Source organism: Tauraco erythrolophus, chromosome 5 (assembly GCF_009769465.1).
Source record: "Tauraco erythrolophus isolate bTauEry1 chromosome 5, bTauEry1.pri, whole genome shotgun sequence".
NCBI classification, from domain to species: domain Eukaryota; kingdom Metazoa; phylum Chordata; class Aves; order Musophagiformes; family Musophagidae; genus Tauraco; species Tauraco erythrolophus.
This window is the reverse complement of record NC_141469.1, coordinates 68,311,397-68,329,869: the sequence shown is the minus strand read 5'-3', so window position 1 is coordinate 68,329,869 and position 18,473 is coordinate 68,311,397. Positions and strand designations below refer to the sequence as shown.

Below are 18,473 nucleotides of genomic sequence, written 5' to 3'. Positions count from 1 at the left end.
CCACAGTTGTAAACATTGTCAAAGGTTTAACATGTGAAAGTTCTTCCAGAAGAGATTTCTTATGAATCTAAAGTACTTGATTCAATTTCAGGCTATTCCCTTAGTCCAGGAGAAAAATGAGGACAATAATCAGATGTTGTGTAATAAAATATTCCTTGTTAATCTGAGAAAGTTGTGTAAAAGATTTTCACTTTGTCTTACGAAAATAGCTTGGAAAAATAGTTGCAAGTTTCAGAAGTGACAATTTACTATCTGAACAAGCATCACATCACAGTTAATGAAGTTTGTATAGAGTATTTCAAGTGCTTGAAGACAGCAATTAAAATATAATTTATATCGGATTTTTTATCATTCTTTTTGTGGGAGCACCCACTAAGTCAAACGCTAAATGTAATGAGGAAGCTATATTCCTTTATGAAAATACTTCAAAAATTAAATTAGCAGGCCCTTGCAGAATGGTACCTCACTAGGTAGGCTTACTGAAGCTTTGGGAACGCAAAGAGCACTAGGTAACGTTCCGTGCTGATGAGGCTTTTCGCCATTTCCAATATGTTGGAGAGTGAACAAATTGTGTTCTACAGTACTTTAAAACCTTCTCCCTCGTATGCTCCTGGGAAGAAGTTGATCTTGTATGACAAGAAATCTGAGCTGGCACCCTGTAGTCCGTTACAAAAGCAGTAGATCTGTTGCACTTACCCTTGAAAAAGTGGTAGTGGCAGAATTTGTGCCTCAAGTGCACTGGAGAGACAGGTAAGGTGTCATGCATCTACAAACTTGGGTCATCAGAGCTGCTATAGCACAGAGACCTGAGGAACAGGGGACAGGTAGAGTCCTCCAGTTGTCCTTTTTCAGCATCCCTCTACTTTTTCCTTCAGCACTGCTTGAATGAGGTCCCTGTATTCTGTGGAATTACTTCCTATAAGCAATGGGTTTAACAGAACCGCATCTGTGTATCTAAACTTCAGACAGATAGATTCTGAACAATATCGCCAAGTTTTTTGGACCAGGCTGACAAGTCTTCCAAAGGGTTCATAATGGCACTTTTGTGTCGTCTTAGTCATTCTTCAGCAAAACTGCATCACAGATTTGGTCTTACTTTCCTCATTCTTTGATCCTTGATAATTTTACATCTAGTAATTGCTTTAAAATTAGCCTACATTTAAAAATATATAATTCTGACTTTATATAAAGAGGACTCATCTATTTGGGTCTATAATTTCAGCATAAATCAATATAATCCATATCTGCCTAGCTTATCTGGTATATTACTATAATAAATTAATTTCTAGTGTAAAACAAAACAATCCTTTTAAATAGCGGCCTTAGGTTCATTTGTCTTATATGGTTAGCATTTCCATTTTATTCCTAGGATGCGTGGGAAGGAATTACCTGGTTGCTTCATCTCAAAGCAAATTTTAATTAGCTGATAATACAGATGTTTCTTGCCAAGTTGCCAAGCACTTAATATACTACTGTAATTGCATGTCCAATGAACTAATATGTATTTATCACTTGATATTCAGATTCAAATGCAAATGAGTATTTATAAACGCATAATCTTAATGATCTTTAAACATCAAGAGCATATCTTAATGTAAGCATATTATTTCTGTTTCTATTTAGTCATTCATGACTCTTTGGAAGACCATGTGTCTGGAGTCGGTGCCAGGTGCCCCCTGGGCTACTTTCCATGTGGCAATATCACAAAATGTTTGCCTCAACAACTTCACTGTAACGGTGAGGATGACTGCGGGAATCGGGCTGATGAAGACAACTGTGGTACGTGGCTTAGACTTTCCTTCATGTCTGGCATCTGCAGCCACTGAAACCTGTGCACTGCTCACTCTAAGCAGAGTTGCAGTGTTAGCAATAAGGAAGTTGAATGTTTTGCAGAGGATACCAACAGGCTATTTGGTTTTGCTAGGAAGGAAGGACCACACTTTTGTTTGTGTATGGTATCAGTTTATGCAATTTTATCTCTGCTTTAAACTTGTTTGCATGTGGTGTTTTGATGTGTACAAATAGACAGACATGATCTAGTAAACATTTCCACTGAGGAGAGGTAGACGTATGCACAAACAGAGTTTGTACTAAGCTTAATGTGACTTTTAAATCTGGTTGGGAAATGTAATTTAGAAGAATTTTCAAGATTTTTGAGAAATCTTTTATGTCCTAACTCAGGAGAAAAACTGTGGCTGTATGAGTGTGCCGTACAAGCTGTACTGCTACCTGGTTTGGCGGTTTGGAAGTGTCAAATTCTGAGGGAATACGTATTGGTGCCTGCTGTTGTGATCCTTGTCAATCCTTGCCCCGCCAGATAGTAGCTGTGAACTTGAATTGGTTTGTAAGCATTACCCTGGCTGCAAATTGAATAAGGCTGTCGTTGTTTAGCCTGGCTGGCAACTAAACACCATGCAGCCAGTTGCTCACCCTCCCCAACCGCCTGGGGAATGGGGAAGAGAATTAAAGGGGAAAAAGGGAAGGAGACTCATGGATTGAGATAAGAACAATTTAATAATAATAATGTGAAATTAATAGTGATAAAATAATAATAACATATGAATACATATATTAAAAATATGTACAAGCTAGTGGTGCATAATGTAATTGCTCACCACCTGATGACCACGAATGCCTGACCTGGCCTGGCAAGTCATCCCAAAACAGGTAAGTCCTGATAATGCAATCCCAGACAAGTGAGAGGCCTGAAAAGAAAGCAAGAGAGAGAGAGAAAGAACTCTGAGAGACTGAGGGAGTCCCATACAAAAGAATTCCGAACTTCTCAGTCAACCCTCATCTGTATACTAGATGTGGTGTTGCATGATACATGATACTCCATTGGCCAATTTGGGCCTCAATCCTAAATCTGAGTTCAAATCATAAGGGGAGTTGCGGACCCTTCGTCCTGGCTGTGCTCCCCACCTCAGACTGTTGTGTTCCTGCGCACTGGTAAAACATGGGAAGCTGAAAAGTCCTTAATGTCTCAGTACCAGCTATAAACATCAGTGTGCTATCAACATTCTTCTCACGATGACTCCCATACTAAATCCAAAACACCGAGCTCTTCTAGCTACTAAAAAGAAAAACTAACTCTGTCCCAGCTAAAACCAGGACAAAGCAAGGGCATGGGCTTTGCACTGCCACTTACCTGTCCACACTGCTTATTTCTGAGCATCGGCCTGACACAACTTTAGTCTGTGCTGAGCAGCATCTCTCAAGCAGTGCCTGGACACAGCTCAGAGGTGGCACAGACCTGGGATAGTTGTCATGGTTTGATGTGGAGCAGGGGGTGGTTCTGGTGGCAGGAGAGGGGTTTTGGTCCCTGTGACCTCCCCGGTTTTGGAACCGGGTTAGGCTTAGTTCTGGCCACCAGATCAGACTGCCATCCCCCTCGGGGTTGAGCCAATAGGGCGCCTCTGCGAATTGCCCTATTTAAGTCAGGACAAGGGAACCGGAAAAGGTGCTTCGCCCAGGATCGACCAGAGAAGGGAGGAGGGCACTGCCCCCGCTCCCTGGCTCCCGGCCGGGCAGCTGCCTGCGTCGGGCCGGCGCCGCCCACGGAGAATGGCAGCGGCGGAGCCAGCTGGGGAACTCGGGGACACCCCACTCCCGGGGTGCCCACTGGGCTGAGTTCACCTTGAGAGGACTGAGATCTGAGAGAAACAGCCGCATCGACAGCAGGTCAGTGAGGATGGAGCGGGAGGAGGTGTGCCGGAGCCGAGTTTCCCCTGCGGCTGATGGTGAGATAGCAGGCGGCCCCCCTGCAACCAGGACGGCCTCGGTGGAGCAGAGACCCACTCGCAGCCCGTGGGGAGAAGATGCCTGAGCCTGAGGATGGTCGTGTTGGGGTGCGCGACAAGGCAGAGAGGCATCTGGAGTCTGAGTGACGACCCACGCCGGAGCGAGTGGCTACAGCTCCCTAAGTACCCGAGACTGTGGTAAAGCCCACACCGGAGCAATCTGTGGGGAAGGATTGTTTCCAGTGGGCTGGACTCACGCTGGAGAAGTTTGTGGATTTTTCCTCGCGGGTAGGGGATCCATTGGAGCAGGGGAAAAGGGTGTAAGGACTCCTCCTCCTTTAAGAAAGAGGCAGCAGTAACAGCACGGAATGAACTGACCTGCACTCCCCCAGTCCCTGCCCCCTGTGCTGCTGGGGGGAGGAGGTAGAGCCGGGAGGAAAAGGAAGGGGGGGGGGAAGGTGTCGGTTTTAAGATCTGGTTTTGTTTCTTTCTGTCCTCTCGAGTAATCGGTTTTTGTTTCCCTTTGCCCTTCTAAGTAATCATTAATAAACTGTTTTGCTTTGAGAAAAGCTCTGCCTGTTTTGCCCAGGACCATGGTTGGTGGGTGCTCCCTCTGTTCTTGTCTCAACCCTCAGTCCCTTTGGTGTTTTTTTTTTCCTCTCCTCTCTACTTTACTGGAGAAGGAGAGACTGTGTGAGTTTTAGTTGCTGGATCAGCCTAAAACCACGACAATAGTCTGGGAAAGGCATCCCCGTATTTTGCGAGAAGAGAGCTTAGCCATTTGGCTGTAAGCTATGACCACAGGGAGAGAAAATCAGTGCTAGCACATTTTATTTACTGGTATTGTCAGCTCACTAACAGCCTGGATAGTTTCAGAGCTGCTCTCCAGAGCTGCTGATCCATGGCAGATGGGGAAACCATACTTCCTATTCCTTAGTAGCTTGCTTGTAGCCATGGAGGGCAGCCAGATACATGGCACTCTGCCTCACGCGCTGCCTCCAGCTTCCTGGAACCAAGCAGGTGAATGCTCTGCCTGTCCCAGCCAGGCATGCTGTCATCAGAGCTGGGGAGCAGAGTGGGAAGAACTGAAATATGAAGTGAATCTTCCAAGCTATATATACAGAAAGACATTTTCTGAAAGAAATTTCAAACAAAATATGGTAAAGGTATTTTTCACAAGTGTTCTCAGAAAAGTTAATGAGGTTTTGAAAACAGTTGTTCTCGTTGTATATATGTGAAGCTGATTTTTGTAAGTATGTGTATTATCTTATTCCTATGCCTATCAAATTTCAGCATCTTACTCCATGTGAAAGTCACTTTTAACTCTAATCCCATTTAATGAACCTGCAACTTTTTCTAGTTTTATGTTATTCACTGATGCATAAACATACTTTCCATTGCCAGTAATCAAAATCCTGAAAAAAACTGGCTCTTGTTCTATTATTTTTCTGTAATTATATTTCCCTACAGTGGCAGAAATTGCTGACAGTGGTGCTCTCTTAATGTTTAAGAAATCTAAGCACCATAATACAGTTGGTTTATGCATATTTCCTTTCTGTATAGTACCAGAAAGTCTGTCTTACAAGGACTTGCTGAAAGTGTGCAGCTTGATGAAATGGCAATTAGGTTATACACAGTTTCATCATGGGATGTACCAGACAGTATAGCCTGCAAGACAATTCAGGTGCAATACTGAAGCCTGTTCTGGGTATAGTAATTCAAGGATGAGTTGGCCTTAATTTCTGGAAGCTTAAATTACATAAGATGAAGACTCATTGTATTGACTTACTAGGAAAACTACACTATTAGTGTTTTTTACTCGTATCTTGACCCCATTTTCCCATTTAGAAATGCATGCCATGTATAACACATTAAGGTCATATTCAACAGTAGCGTTTTCTCAAAAACTAGTGTCGAAGTCAAACTTCGTTGTTCGAATAAAGGAAGAGTCACTACCCTGCTTGAGACTATGGAATGTCCTGATGAGTTTTTCTGCATCACCCCTACACTGTAGGAGGTGTGAAGATCTTTATGGCATAGTTCTGTTTTGTGACCATTCATCTTGTTTAAAGTCCAAGAAAGGAAGCCTCATTTCTTAGCTCCCAAGACAAAGAAACTATCTGGCCTTTTTTTTTTTTTCCTGCAGTTCCCCAGGATCACTTTAGTTTGCCTGCCTTATGCCAGCAGTTATATCTGATTCCTTCTACCCATTTTTTAAACATACAACTAGTTTTCAGTTGTAGTCATTGCTCCTGGTTACAGAAAAGCAGTTGAAAATGAAACTGTTCCAGTATAGTGGTTGTTTCATGCAGTAACATTAGAAATTTTAATTGTATCCACACGGTAATCTGATTACGTAGCTCAACTTTTAAATTCTTGCAAACTTTCATCTTGCATAATTTTAAATAAGAGCTTTGAGGTGGCCAGTCTACAACATTCAATCCAACAAGTGTGGAGAGGGAAAAAAAATCAGTGTAGACTCTTGAAGGAATTCAGAAATACTTTTTTTTAAGCGCCTGTATCTATCTGAAGCACGGCTAGCTAAAGCAAGGGCTTCACTAGTGATTTCTTCAGTAATGATAGAGTATTATACTAAGTCTACAGAAAAATCCTACAGTGAAGGCCTGCACATATCTTATGTACACATCAGTATTATAAGCAAACACAAAGTAAAAATCTGTCATGGAAAAAAAAACTACCTGTTCTTTCTGTGATGGAAAGAATAATACTGATGAAGAAAAGGGGGAGGGGGAAAACAACAGCAATAAAAAAACAACCGAAACAACAACTAACCAGCTCCCCCCCCAAAAAAAAAACCACCAAAACCAAACAACAACAAAAATAAACACAACTGCAACTTACTTCTTTTGAAAACCATAATGCAGTTGTTTGGAAAAAAAAAAACAGGTACTCTGGAAAATAAGAAACCCTAAGAAAATCCAAAGTCCAGCTGTTCAATACAAGCCGCTAAGTGTGCAGAATATTAACAGCAACTGCAATTACTGAAATAGCAGTTTTGAGCAGCACCAGAGAATGAAACAAGCAGAGAAGTGACTAGAATACAAAGCACACATAGATATTCTGAGAGAGAATTACTTTGTAAAAGCCTTTAAATGCCTTTGAAACAAAAAGAGCATGAGTGAAAGAGATGAATGTTATAGGAGCCTCTGAAAATACAGAAACTAGGCATTCCAAGTACCTTGTAGCAATTCTATCCTTTTTCTCTTTTAATGAGTAAAGTTCTCTTGTTCCTCACTTCATTCCTATAAGGCTAGTTATTGTAATCTTTGAGATTTGCAATATTAAAGCTGTTTCATGCAGTGCGTGCCCAGTAACAGCAAAATATGATTATTAAGTATTTAAAACTAAACTTAATCCTCACTGAGAGATCTGTTTTCAGATGTGCTGTAATTGCTGTTCACACTTAACCCAATCATGTAAAGATTGGCTTCATGGTGCCATCTTCCAACCTACTTCCTCTTTTGCTTCCACCATGCTCTCCACTTCCAAATAACAAACATAAACTAAGGCCCAGAGAAGTGAAATGACCTGAAATTAGGATCATAGGCAGAATCGGGAAGTGACTCTAGGTCTGAAACTGCCGGACTAGTCCTTAATCTCAGAGTGTGGACATCCTGCTGGTCAGTTCATCTTCAGCATTTCTTCCACTTCTGGAAAGGGATGAGTTGTAGTCAATATGACACAGTAGAGTGAAGCCACTCATCTTTGAAAATTCACGTGCCTTTTTCACCCAGTTGGGTTTCCAAACCTGATAAAATTCTGTGTGTGATATCCTGATGGGGAAGAGCTTGAGGCAACGTAGTAAACTGCAATAAGATGAGGAGGCTAGAAATTTATCATGCCTGAAGTGATGGGAGATTTGTTTTGAAATATTGTTAGGTGGCCTTAAATGTGCATGGAAAATATGATCTTACCATTTGAACTTGAAAACACAGTCCATCGAGTAGAAGCGGGTGTCTCTGCAAATTTGTCATGAATACGATATTTTAAAATAAAAATGATTTCTTTAAAGTTTCATAATTTTTCATAAAAGCTTATGGTTTTAAGGACTTCCTTTTTTAGGCTCGAGTATGGCAGTAAATTGTCCTCTGCTGTTTTGCCTCATGCTCATCCTTTCTGAAGCACTGAGTCCTTAAAAAGACCAAGTGCAATGTTAAACAGTTTCCCTTGGAGTTATTTTTGTATCTGTCAGCAAAACCCAAGATGTGCAAAAAAATGAAGCAATTCCAGCATCCTTCTGTGCCCAAGCTTGATTAAAGCTCAAGCTGGCAAAGCAGAACTTTTGATAGTGTTTGTCCTACTGAGACTATGTTTGATTTCAAATGTAATGGCTTCAGCCTAATTTTCAAGGGAACAGCTTTTCCAGTTTATTTACAGCTGTAAGATTTGATTCTGTCTGTACTTGATGTTTATAGATGGGAGGTTAGAACGTTTGTTTACTTCATTGCTTTTTTAAATGTGAGAAGGATAAACGCAAATTCTACTCACCTAATGCTACGGCAACGTTGACATGGGAATTGTTACTAAAACAAGTAGAGTAAAGAGTATTTCTCACATTGAAGGCATTACTGCTGCAACATTACTGTTGATGTATTTTAAACAATCTCTAGGCAAAGCTCTTTGAAGCTCAATGGCATAGTAAAAAATGCCAAGTATGTATTCCCAAGTACATATTCATAAAGAAGCATTTTAAAATCTCTTCTTGACAGTGACACTTAACAATAAACAAAACAAAAGTCAACAACAGAAGATAAAAACAGCAGTTGATTAACACCAAACAAAAAGAACAATAGCATTTATGATTTAGCTTTTCACTAAGGCCATATGTGTTTTATTATCTTAAAGTGTGTGTTTGTTTAGATGAACAAATGCTGAAATGTGACAAATTGCAAACACATAAAAAGTTAAACCATAACATAAACGTACTCTACTAATTTGGACAGAAGACAAGTAACGCTGTCAATAATCATCTATGGATTTTTTTTTCAAAATGTCAACACTCCGAGTAGCTTTAGACAAAAAATAATCCTTAATCTGCTCCCTAGTTAAGTATTTACATTTTTAAAATTACATATAAGCATTTAATGTTTTCTTTTTAAAAGTTTTGTGATATGCTATCTACTTAGAGGGCTGAATGAGCAAACTTTTGTCCTAGATAAGGGTCAGCTTTTTCTGAATAAAGTATTCCTACTATTACATGCAGTGATAGAAGTGTGATGTTATCAGTCCACCAACTTGGTGGCCTTTTATGATGGGGTGACAGCATCGGTGGACAAGGGTCGACCAATGGATGTCATCTACCTGGACTTGTGCAAAGCTTTTGACACTGTCCCACACGACATTCTTCTCTCTAAACTAGAGAGGCATGGGTTTGATGGATGGACCACTCGGTGGATAAGGAATTGGCTCAATGGCCGCACTCAGAGAGTAGTGGTCAACGGCTCGATGTCCAAGTGGAGACCGGTCACAAGTGGCGTCCCTCAGGGGTCCGTGTTGGGCCCGGCCCTCTTCAACATCTTTGTCGGTGACGTGGACAGTGGCATGGAGTGCACCCTCAGCAAGTTCGCCGATGACACCAAGCTGTGTGGTGCCGTCGACACGCTGGAAGGGAGGGATGCCATCCAGAGGGACCTTGACAGGCTGGAGAGGTGGGCCCGTACCAACCTCATGAAGTTTAACCAGGCCAAGTGCAAGGTCCTACATCTGGGTCGTGGCAATCCCAGGCACAAATACAGACTGGGCTGAGAATGGATCGAGAGCAGCCCTGAGGAGAAGGACTTGGGAGTACTGGTGGACGAGAAGCTCAATATGAGCCGGCAATGTGCTCTTGCAGCCCAGAAGGCCAACCGCATCCTGGGCTGCATCAAGAGGAGTGTGGCCAGCAGGTCGAGGGAGGTGATTCTCCCCCTCTACTCTGCCCTCGTGAGACCTCACTTGGAGTACTGCGTCCAGTTCTGGAGTCCCCAACATAAGACGGACATGGACCAGTTGGAGAGGGTCCAGAGGAGGGCCACGAAGATGATAAGAGGGCTGGAGCACCTTTCCTATGAGGACAGGCTGAAAGAGTTGGGGCTGTTCAGCCTGGAGAAGAGGAGGCTCCGGGGTGACCTTATAGCTGTCTTCCAGTACCTCAAGGGGGCCTACAAGAAAGATGGGGAGAGGCTGTTCAGGAGGGCCAGTTGTGATAGGACAAGGGGTAATGGTTTTAAAATAGAGGGAGGTAGATTCAGGTTGGATATTAGGAAAAAAATTTTTTACCATAAGAGTTGTAGAACACTGGAACAGGTTGCCCAGAGAGGTGGTGGATGCTCCATCCCTGGAGACGTTCAAGGCCAGGTTGGATGAGGCCCTGAGCAACCTGATCTAGTTGGAGATATCCCTGTTCCTTGCAAGGGGGTTGGACTAGATGACCTTTGAAGGTCCCTTCCAGCCCTAACCATTCTATGATTCTATGAACTTCTGTGTCGTTATCTCTTCCAGATAAAACACTGGGTCAGTTATCAATTTGTAGTTGTATCATGCTAATTACAAAGTGCTGCAAAAATTCTCAATGCAGTTAAATTTTAAATCGAGAGACTGAATATTTGTTTTTCCTTTGTTGCAATTGACCCTAATGTTCCAGCCATTCTGCTGGATAGTCAGCATGATTTGTTCACCATAACTATAAATTCACTGTGATGCTAATTTGATGTCAGTTCTTGGGAGAAGCCTCCCAGTAAATCACAGCGTAGCTTACCTCAGATCTCTTGTTCCAAAGCCACCCATCATCTCTTGAATTTAGTTTGATACCAAACTGTAAATGGAGAAATATGAAAACATAATCAGATCTCAAAAGATACTGAGCTTTTCTCCTTTCAGGGGAAGCTCTGGACTTTACATCTTACCTGGCCAATTTGAAAGCATATTTTATGATATATCTTGAAGCCTGAGATTAAGCCCTACTGCTTTGTCTCTGATGTATTTATCACTGTGTTAACATCTTGTAGTTGAAAGTTCTGAAAATCCCTTGGATGTAATGTACAGGTGCACTCATTTCTTGATAAATAGTCCTGCTCTCAGATTTAAATGTTTTTTTCTAACTTCCATTAGGGTTTGATAGTACCCAAACATGCAGTCAAAATATATGTAGTTATTGGATTTATGATGTCATGTTCTAATTTAAAATGCAAACAGTAAGACTGATATAAAATCTTCTGTTACACCACCTGGGCTTTTGACCACAACGTGCTTTATGAAGCAAGGCTGAGCCTGATGAGAACTGACTTGGACTGACTCCACTAAAATCAATGGAAAGGCTCCCACTGTCCTTAGTGAGCAAAGAATCATAACTTACCTAAGTTAGAAAACTGATTAAAAGCTCAGATGTTTCAAAAAACAATGTTTGTGACTCATGTGCTAGCCTTCCTAAATGGTACTGGATAAGATTGTTTGGAAGTACTACCAGCCCTGATTTTTTTTTTTTTTTCTTAATGGGATGAAGAAATCTAGGTTGTGATCTCCTGCAGCATGTCACAGAAATGGGAGGTATAAAATACAGTATCTGTCCATGTAGTCTGTGAGATCTGTCAAAAACACATGCCTTCATTCTTCTTTTCTTAAACTTAATCGGGAATCAAGTAGACATGGTTCATGTTTTGTTTAACATTAGAGTTACTGTCATTTTGTGATATTGAGCAGCTCTTATACTCCATCTCTGAACTGATTATTGACATAGGTTCTGCATTTATTACTAGTAAATCTCTAGAGGATATGTTTATGTGCAGATAACACAGGTATAAGTCATATTTAAAATAAAAGTATTTTAGCATAAGAAGTGTTAAAAATGCAAACACTTCAGAACTCTTATAATTTCAAAACCAAATCACATGCATCGTGTGATGCAAGCGATGCTGATCGCTTGCACCTCTGTAGACTGGACTGTTGCACTGCGAATGTGACATTAAAAAAACAGCAACTGCTGTTACATATTTGGCTATCACTCTACTTACTAGCAATAATAAAAGAGGAATGGAAAGAATACCATGCTAGGGTGTTTCATTTTATCTTCTTTCAAAAGCAGGGTCTTTAATTATGTAGTAGTTAATGGAACAAAGCAGCCTAAGCTATTTTGAGAGCACAAGTTTCCTCGGTGTTTAGAAATTTGGCTTCTGGACAATTTTGCTGATAGTTCTGCAAAACTGTTTTTTTTTGGCAGTGAGGCAATGCTTGTAGTGTGTCTGCGTTTGTTTTTTAATCAGTGTCATAGCCACATTTTTCCAGTCCAGTGAAGCAAGAACAGGCATGCAGATTTAATTTAAGATGTTTCTGACTCTCTGGAGGAGTTCTTCACCGGCTCAATGTACTTACCATTGTGTTGCTTCCAGGCCTAGGAAGGCTCTGAACAAAAGGCAGCATTCAGCTCCCCAGATGCAAAGTTCACTTATGGATGTTCATTAAGCTCTGTCCAGCTCCTAGGCTGAAAATCACAGACACAGGTTTCCAAAAGAACTGAGGCAGGGAGCGGCTGTTTGAAGTTTTGCCCCTATTTACCTCTAAAAGCACAGACCTCATCTGTTACTGCGTGCCATGCAGTCACCGGGTGACTGGCTTGCCTTATTAAATAAGTTATAATGCACTACCTCTTTCTTAAAAGGCCCTATAAAATTCAAGAGGATGAAAGTAATAACAATCTATATAGATGTCATGCTGTTTTCGTATGTGTTCTTTGAAGGTCTATAAACTTACAAAGAGTTATTGCAGTTCTATAGATTCACTAAATCATCGTCTAGATGTCCATAGCAGAAATCTAAATTTCTATGGGATGTTTCAAAGCATCTGTACAAAAGGTATATGTTTCAATATTACAAGATTGCTCATAAGGGATGAGAAATTTCAAAGGGTCTGAGTTTCTCATATTCGCCTCAGCACATTGCAGAATAATTTGGTGATTTTATATTTCAATTAATATTAATGATAAATAATGTTATAGTTAGTCTCATCTTTTCCTGGCATGGCATTTTTTTTTCCATCATACTTCAAATGTGAGATATAAGTGTATGAGACACCGAGCAGTTTTGAGCTCTAGATAGTAAATTCTGTTTACAAAGAACAAAAAAAAACAAAAAAAAACCTTGGAAGTCAGCAGTATGTTCAGAATGGAGAAAATACTTATCAAAAGATCAGATTTTTGAGCTTCAGGTGGAAATTTTTCATATATGTGCTTTTATATGGCCAGATTTTATTCTCACTGACATTACTACTTGTTGCCATTCATCCACAGTACTGAAATACTGTAGCGAAATTGCACCGAAATGATCAGGTTTACACTGTTGTGCAAATATCAGCAAATGGAACAGCTTTGTTGAAGTTCTGGAGGCTTTTAATCAATTTCATTATTGAGATCTTTAAATATTGTTTATAACTAAGAGGGAGTTTTACATTTCACTAGACTTTTGTCTCTTCTGGTCTCCATAGTAGCGGTTTACTGCTAAGGGAACTTTCAAACAACACGAGGTTTTATAGAGATATTCGTGCTATTAGATTAGTTTAATTTATTCTGTCACATTTATTTAAAAGATTGTAAATACCTCACGAAAAACCATAAAAAAATCAAATTAATCTACATAGTTTAAAAGTATTGTTATATAAACTACCAAACTCCCCTATGCAAGTGTTTCACAGGAGTGAAGATACATTATTGAGACAATGCTTATCTTTGGAAATTTGAGCCTGCCAATTTCCTTTAAAGTTGCACTGGATTAATTAAGTTGTTTTAAAATCAAGAATCAACTTGAGTAAGCAGGTAATCTAGCTCATCCACAGAAGTGTAAACCTTATTTGAATTGATCTAATCCCTGTCTGTTTTTCCTTGATTGCGCCGTCACATATAATTAGGAAAGATACATTTCAAGTAATCAGCCTGTACAGGAAGCATTCCATGCACAGTGACACACAGTTTAGTGTGGGGTAAATTGCCTTTGATAGGTGTCCAGCTTATAGGTTCTTCATTTTTTCCACTTGGGTATCTAAACTGAGGCTATGAAATTCACTCCCAGAGTCAAATGCTCCAGGCACTGCAACACTCTGCTCTGTAAAATCTCCATGTGGTTTTGGTCTTGTTGTAAGTTATTAGGCTGCATCAGTATGCCCCAGCACTGTGAAAAGGGCAATTATGTAAACATTTTAAAAGGAATTGCTTCTTGTCTGGATGGTACAGGTTTTCCTTGTTGTGTTAAAACAGATCTTTTTTAAAAGCCTGAGGTCATTTCTTACAGCAAGAGAAAGTGTATTTGAACAACTGGCAGAAAGAAATACATCTATAGGTTATGATCACCAATGGCAAAAGCGAGATCAGAGGGTGACACAGTGTCTCTTCAGAGTGCTTATGCGTTTACCTGATAGCACTGCTCTGCATAACAGCCCATGAAGACATGGCCAAGAGAAAGGGAAAGTCATATAGATGACGTTTTTTTCAAAAACTCCATACTGAGTAAGAGAGGTATCTTTAATTGAACAAAGCTGGTATTTTCTTGGATCTGTCACTGAAAGGAGTATTCAAATCTGTAGTTTCTCAAAATTAGCATACTCTTCCTCATTCCTTTCCCATCAGAAATAGTAACTGACAACTTTTAGCAAGGAACAGTGTATTAATCTGTAGTCAGATACGTCGTCTTTGTAATTACTTATTTTGCGTATCTCACATAGTGGATGCTGATGCCTTGTTTTCTCAGATCCCATTTCTTACAGAAGTGCAGCCAACATAAATCTATTTTAGAACTGGCTCAGGAAAAAGTAATTTCTCATCTAAGCTGTACTCCCCCAAATGCTAGATTTGGGATTTCAAGACCAGTACTATTACCAGTCATTTCTTAAAGTGTTTGGAGAACCCCGTCTTGACAGAGGGAAACAGGTCATAAACCTACTATATAAACTCTAAATGATCACAAAGTGATTTACAGTTCTGGCATTTAGTGCTTCACCAAACAGTTGTACTAAATATAGTTATTTGCACAATACATTCTTCTGGGATTTGACAAAAGAGTTTGTATAAAATAAAAGCTGTCCAGGCTTGGGCACAAACTTTGGCCCAAAGCAAATATTTCTGAAGGTCAGAAAACTTTTAATAACTTGTTTTGTTATATTCAGATATGTCTTTGTGTTTCTAGTAGAAGGCAGGAATATCAATGCCATGAGAAAAGCCTGTTATTTCAAATGAACTGACCAGAAACCCCAGACAACTGGGATGCTTCCAGTACAAAATAATCCATCTTCTCCCTTCTCCGTACTTTTCTCCCCCTTCTCTTTTATGGCCACTCAAAAATACACAGCTGCCTCTCAACTTCCTTGAAAACACTGGTGAACTTCCCCTTCTCAGTGAACTGCTCCCTCGTTCCCATTAGTGTAGGAGGCACTGCTCATGCTTTTTCTCTGCAGATGTGAACTGCAGCAATGGTCACCTCTTGTACATGCTTTGTCAGATGGTGAAGCACTTTAAAATACTAAAAGGTGGAATAAAATCTCATCTACCCACTCTTTAGTGTCAGAAGCAGGGAAATGCAGAAAAATCATACTTTATATGTTCATTGGCTTACAGAAGGATCAGAATTTATGACTTTTAACTATATATTTAGAATCTTCAGATAAGTGGTTAATTGTCCAATACTTTCTATGAATGTAATTATCAATTAGAAAGTCCAAAAACACTTAGAGACTGTATTACTGACTGCAAAATATTTATTTGGTATGATTATACTCCAAGAATAATGTCATTTTTAATACATCTTCACAAATTTATGTTTAAAAACTCTCAGTGAAAGATTCCTTTCTTCTTAAATCTCATCTTTTCTGCGTACATTGTATTCCCACTGCTTTCTTCTGGTCCCAGTTGCTGGGTCCAGTCCTGCAAATGAAAGTCGATGGATGTGCTCCAGTTAAATATTCAGAAATAGTGATAAGGGAAACCTTGTTACAGCCCTAACTACAGGTCAGTAAGTTTAGAAGGCACTCATGGCTTGGCAAAGGATCTGTTCTCCTCACTTCATCAGTTACAGATTCCATGTTGCGGTTTTGTGAGTTGATCCTAAAACTGAACTTCTGCTGAGCATTTAAAACAGGCAGGAGCAATATTTCTGCAGGTTTGCCAACATCTTTGCTTTTGTCCTCAATGCATTGGGCTGCTTCTGAATATCAGCTTAATGATCTAACCTGCCAAAACTGCTAACGGATCAGAGCATACCAGGCGCTCTCGAGGAAGATGGTAAAGCATGCTTAAATGCCTTCTCTGGGTGGGAAGCTGGCATTCTTGCAAGGCATGAATTAGTTCACACTAATTTTCAAGTGAAGAAGGCACTTTTCAAGTCTGTCTTTCCTCTTAATGGAGAAATTCCTGAAGACAAAGATTTTGGATTGCTCTGAATCTTTTATCTTTTCAATTTATGCATAAAACCCGAATAACTAGATAAAAGACTGTTTGCCTAAAGTTACTTAATCTTTCATAATATCTATTAATCACCATGTACAGTACATCTTTTCAGCTTAGACAGTAAAGAGGCAGGCAGCAATCAGAACAGCTCTATCTGCTCTCACTCCACAGGCAGGCTTCAGGAGATGCTGTCAAGGTAATTTCCCCACTTAGCTGAGAAAACAACTGAGTTGTAAAGTGACATGAAAAAGCAGACGCCATTTCAGAATGGGAACCGTTGCAAAGAAGTAAATACATTTTATTTCTCCCTGCCTATTTTGAAGCCAATAGATGCAGTAGTAATGCTTACTCAAATATGAAGATTTATAGAGAAATGTCCATGAGAAACGGTGTTTAAGTATAACTAAACTATTACTGTGTGAAAGAGGCAGGAAAGAGGACCATTGCTAGCATATGCTAGCTAGCAAATGATGTACTGACTAACAAAGCAGAGCCATTCTTAGAGGTCTCATATAAATGTTCTTTGACAGTAAGCACCCCTACAAAGTAATGCTTTCAATTATCGCTGATGCTTTGACTCACCAGCTAGCGAGTGCCACCCTGAGGAGCATTTACACTACTGGTGCATATTCATTACATGAGATGCTTTAAACTAAAAGGGTGTGTATTGCTCACCAGCCTGGGCTGCGGCACCAGGGACGCTGTTGCATCTTCCGCAGCCAGGAGGAAATGGCCTGCCTCTTGTAGGCAGGATAGGTACCTTGAGTTGATTAGAGTAATTAGTAGTTCATTAGCTCAACTCAGTCCAGCTGGATAAGAATGATTGGTGCCATAATTCCCCCTTTTTGTTTTAGTATTTTTGTTTTCACAAAGGCTTTATGGGTGAGCAGAGACCCGGCCCATTCATCCAACTCCAGCACGCTTCCCTCCCGCGAATACCACATCGGGGCTTGCGGCTTTACCTTCTTCTCCGAAGGACTCTCGCTCGAGCTCCCGGCTCCGGCTCTTTTGGCTCGGGCTCCTTTGCAGCCAGGGCTCTCGGCTCGGCGAGGGAGTCGGGGCTTCCCAGGGTCTCGCGGATGTATCACGTTGGGGTCACCAGTTGTTGCTCACCAGCCTGGGCTGCGGCACCAGGGACGCTGTTGCATCTTCCACAGCCAGGAGGAAATGGCCTGCCTCTTGTAGGCAGGATAGGTACCTTGAGTTGATTAGAGTAATTAGTAGTTCATTAGCTCAACTCAGTCCAGCTGGATAAGAATGATTGGTGCCATAGGTGTGAGCGTTGTCAAAGCTGAAGAGAGGTTAGACTCAAATTAATAAAACTAAAATTGGTTCGCAGCTTTTAAAGGCAAGTTCTTTTGTTGTGTTTTTTTTTTTTTCTGGTGTGTATTTGTGCCCTGTTTTGGAAGTGGTTACCCGGTCAGTTAATTTACAAATGTCAGGTTTACAACAGACTTCCAAGAAATAGGTCTGTATTTATTTCCAGCACCACTGTATCTGGAAAACCGCACTTGTGGGAAGGGAACCCAAAGATCTGCTCTTTGATTTTCACCTTTATGGCCATAAGCCACTGTTACAGTTCATCTATGTGCAGTGACCAAACTGGTAATGTGGAATAATGCTTTGTTTAAGAAGATGCATATTAAGCTTAACTTAATCATACTGACTTGAATATGTTACAATATATCACCATTTCTCTTGAAAAGCAGTGTTCATTTGGCTTTCATCTAGATTTTCAGGAAAAATCTTATAGACTGTAATAGTGTGAGACAGCCCTCTGAAAGAAGTAGTTGGAGTTATAGTAATCATTTGAGCTTTCCTGGACATTGACAAATCTGCATGTTTAAGGAGGTAGGAAAATATGGTTGCCTCTCAGTTTTAGACTCCTATGCAAACATAAAGTTCTGAAGTGGAAGATTATACTTTTTCAGTGCAACTGTCACAGAAAATGTTGGTTTTGAAGGTACAAGCTGTTCCTACTATGTAACTCATAATTTCTGTACATGCCTGTGATTAGGCAGCTATATAAAGATAAGGCCACCTAACGGTCTATGAAATGCTCTGGAAAAATCATGTTATTGAGATAAAAAATGAGGCAAAAAAAATGATGCAACTAAATTTCTGTTCTAATGTGTCTTCTATTTTTTTTTTTTTTATCAGAAGACAACAATGGATGGTCCCCTGCAATTTGATAAACATTATACAAAAGGACAAATACAATAAACTGAAATCTCTGTATGCATTTCAGACAAAGACACCTGAGTGCTGTAAGTAGTTAAGGATATCATTTGTGTGATTATTACTGATGATTC

The 18,473-nt window shown here is 40.3% G+C and overlaps 1 protein-coding gene across 1 annotated transcript in view; it reads left to right on the top strand.

Annotated features, from left to right (window-relative positions):
- Positions 1 to 760: 760 nt before the first annotated feature.
- The window catches only part of RXFP1 (relaxin family peptide receptor 1), a 36,264-nt gene continuing 18,551 nt past the window's right edge, over positions 761 to 18,473 (top strand). The window contains 5 exon segments of the mRNA XM_086612495.1: positions 761 to 824; positions 1,624 to 1,779; positions 18,322 to 18,341; positions 18,343 to 18,366; positions 18,368 to 18,428. Coding sequence (XP_086468621.1) covers positions 761 to 824; positions 1,624 to 1,779; positions 18,322 to 18,341; positions 18,343 to 18,366; positions 18,368 to 18,428 — 325 coding nt within the window.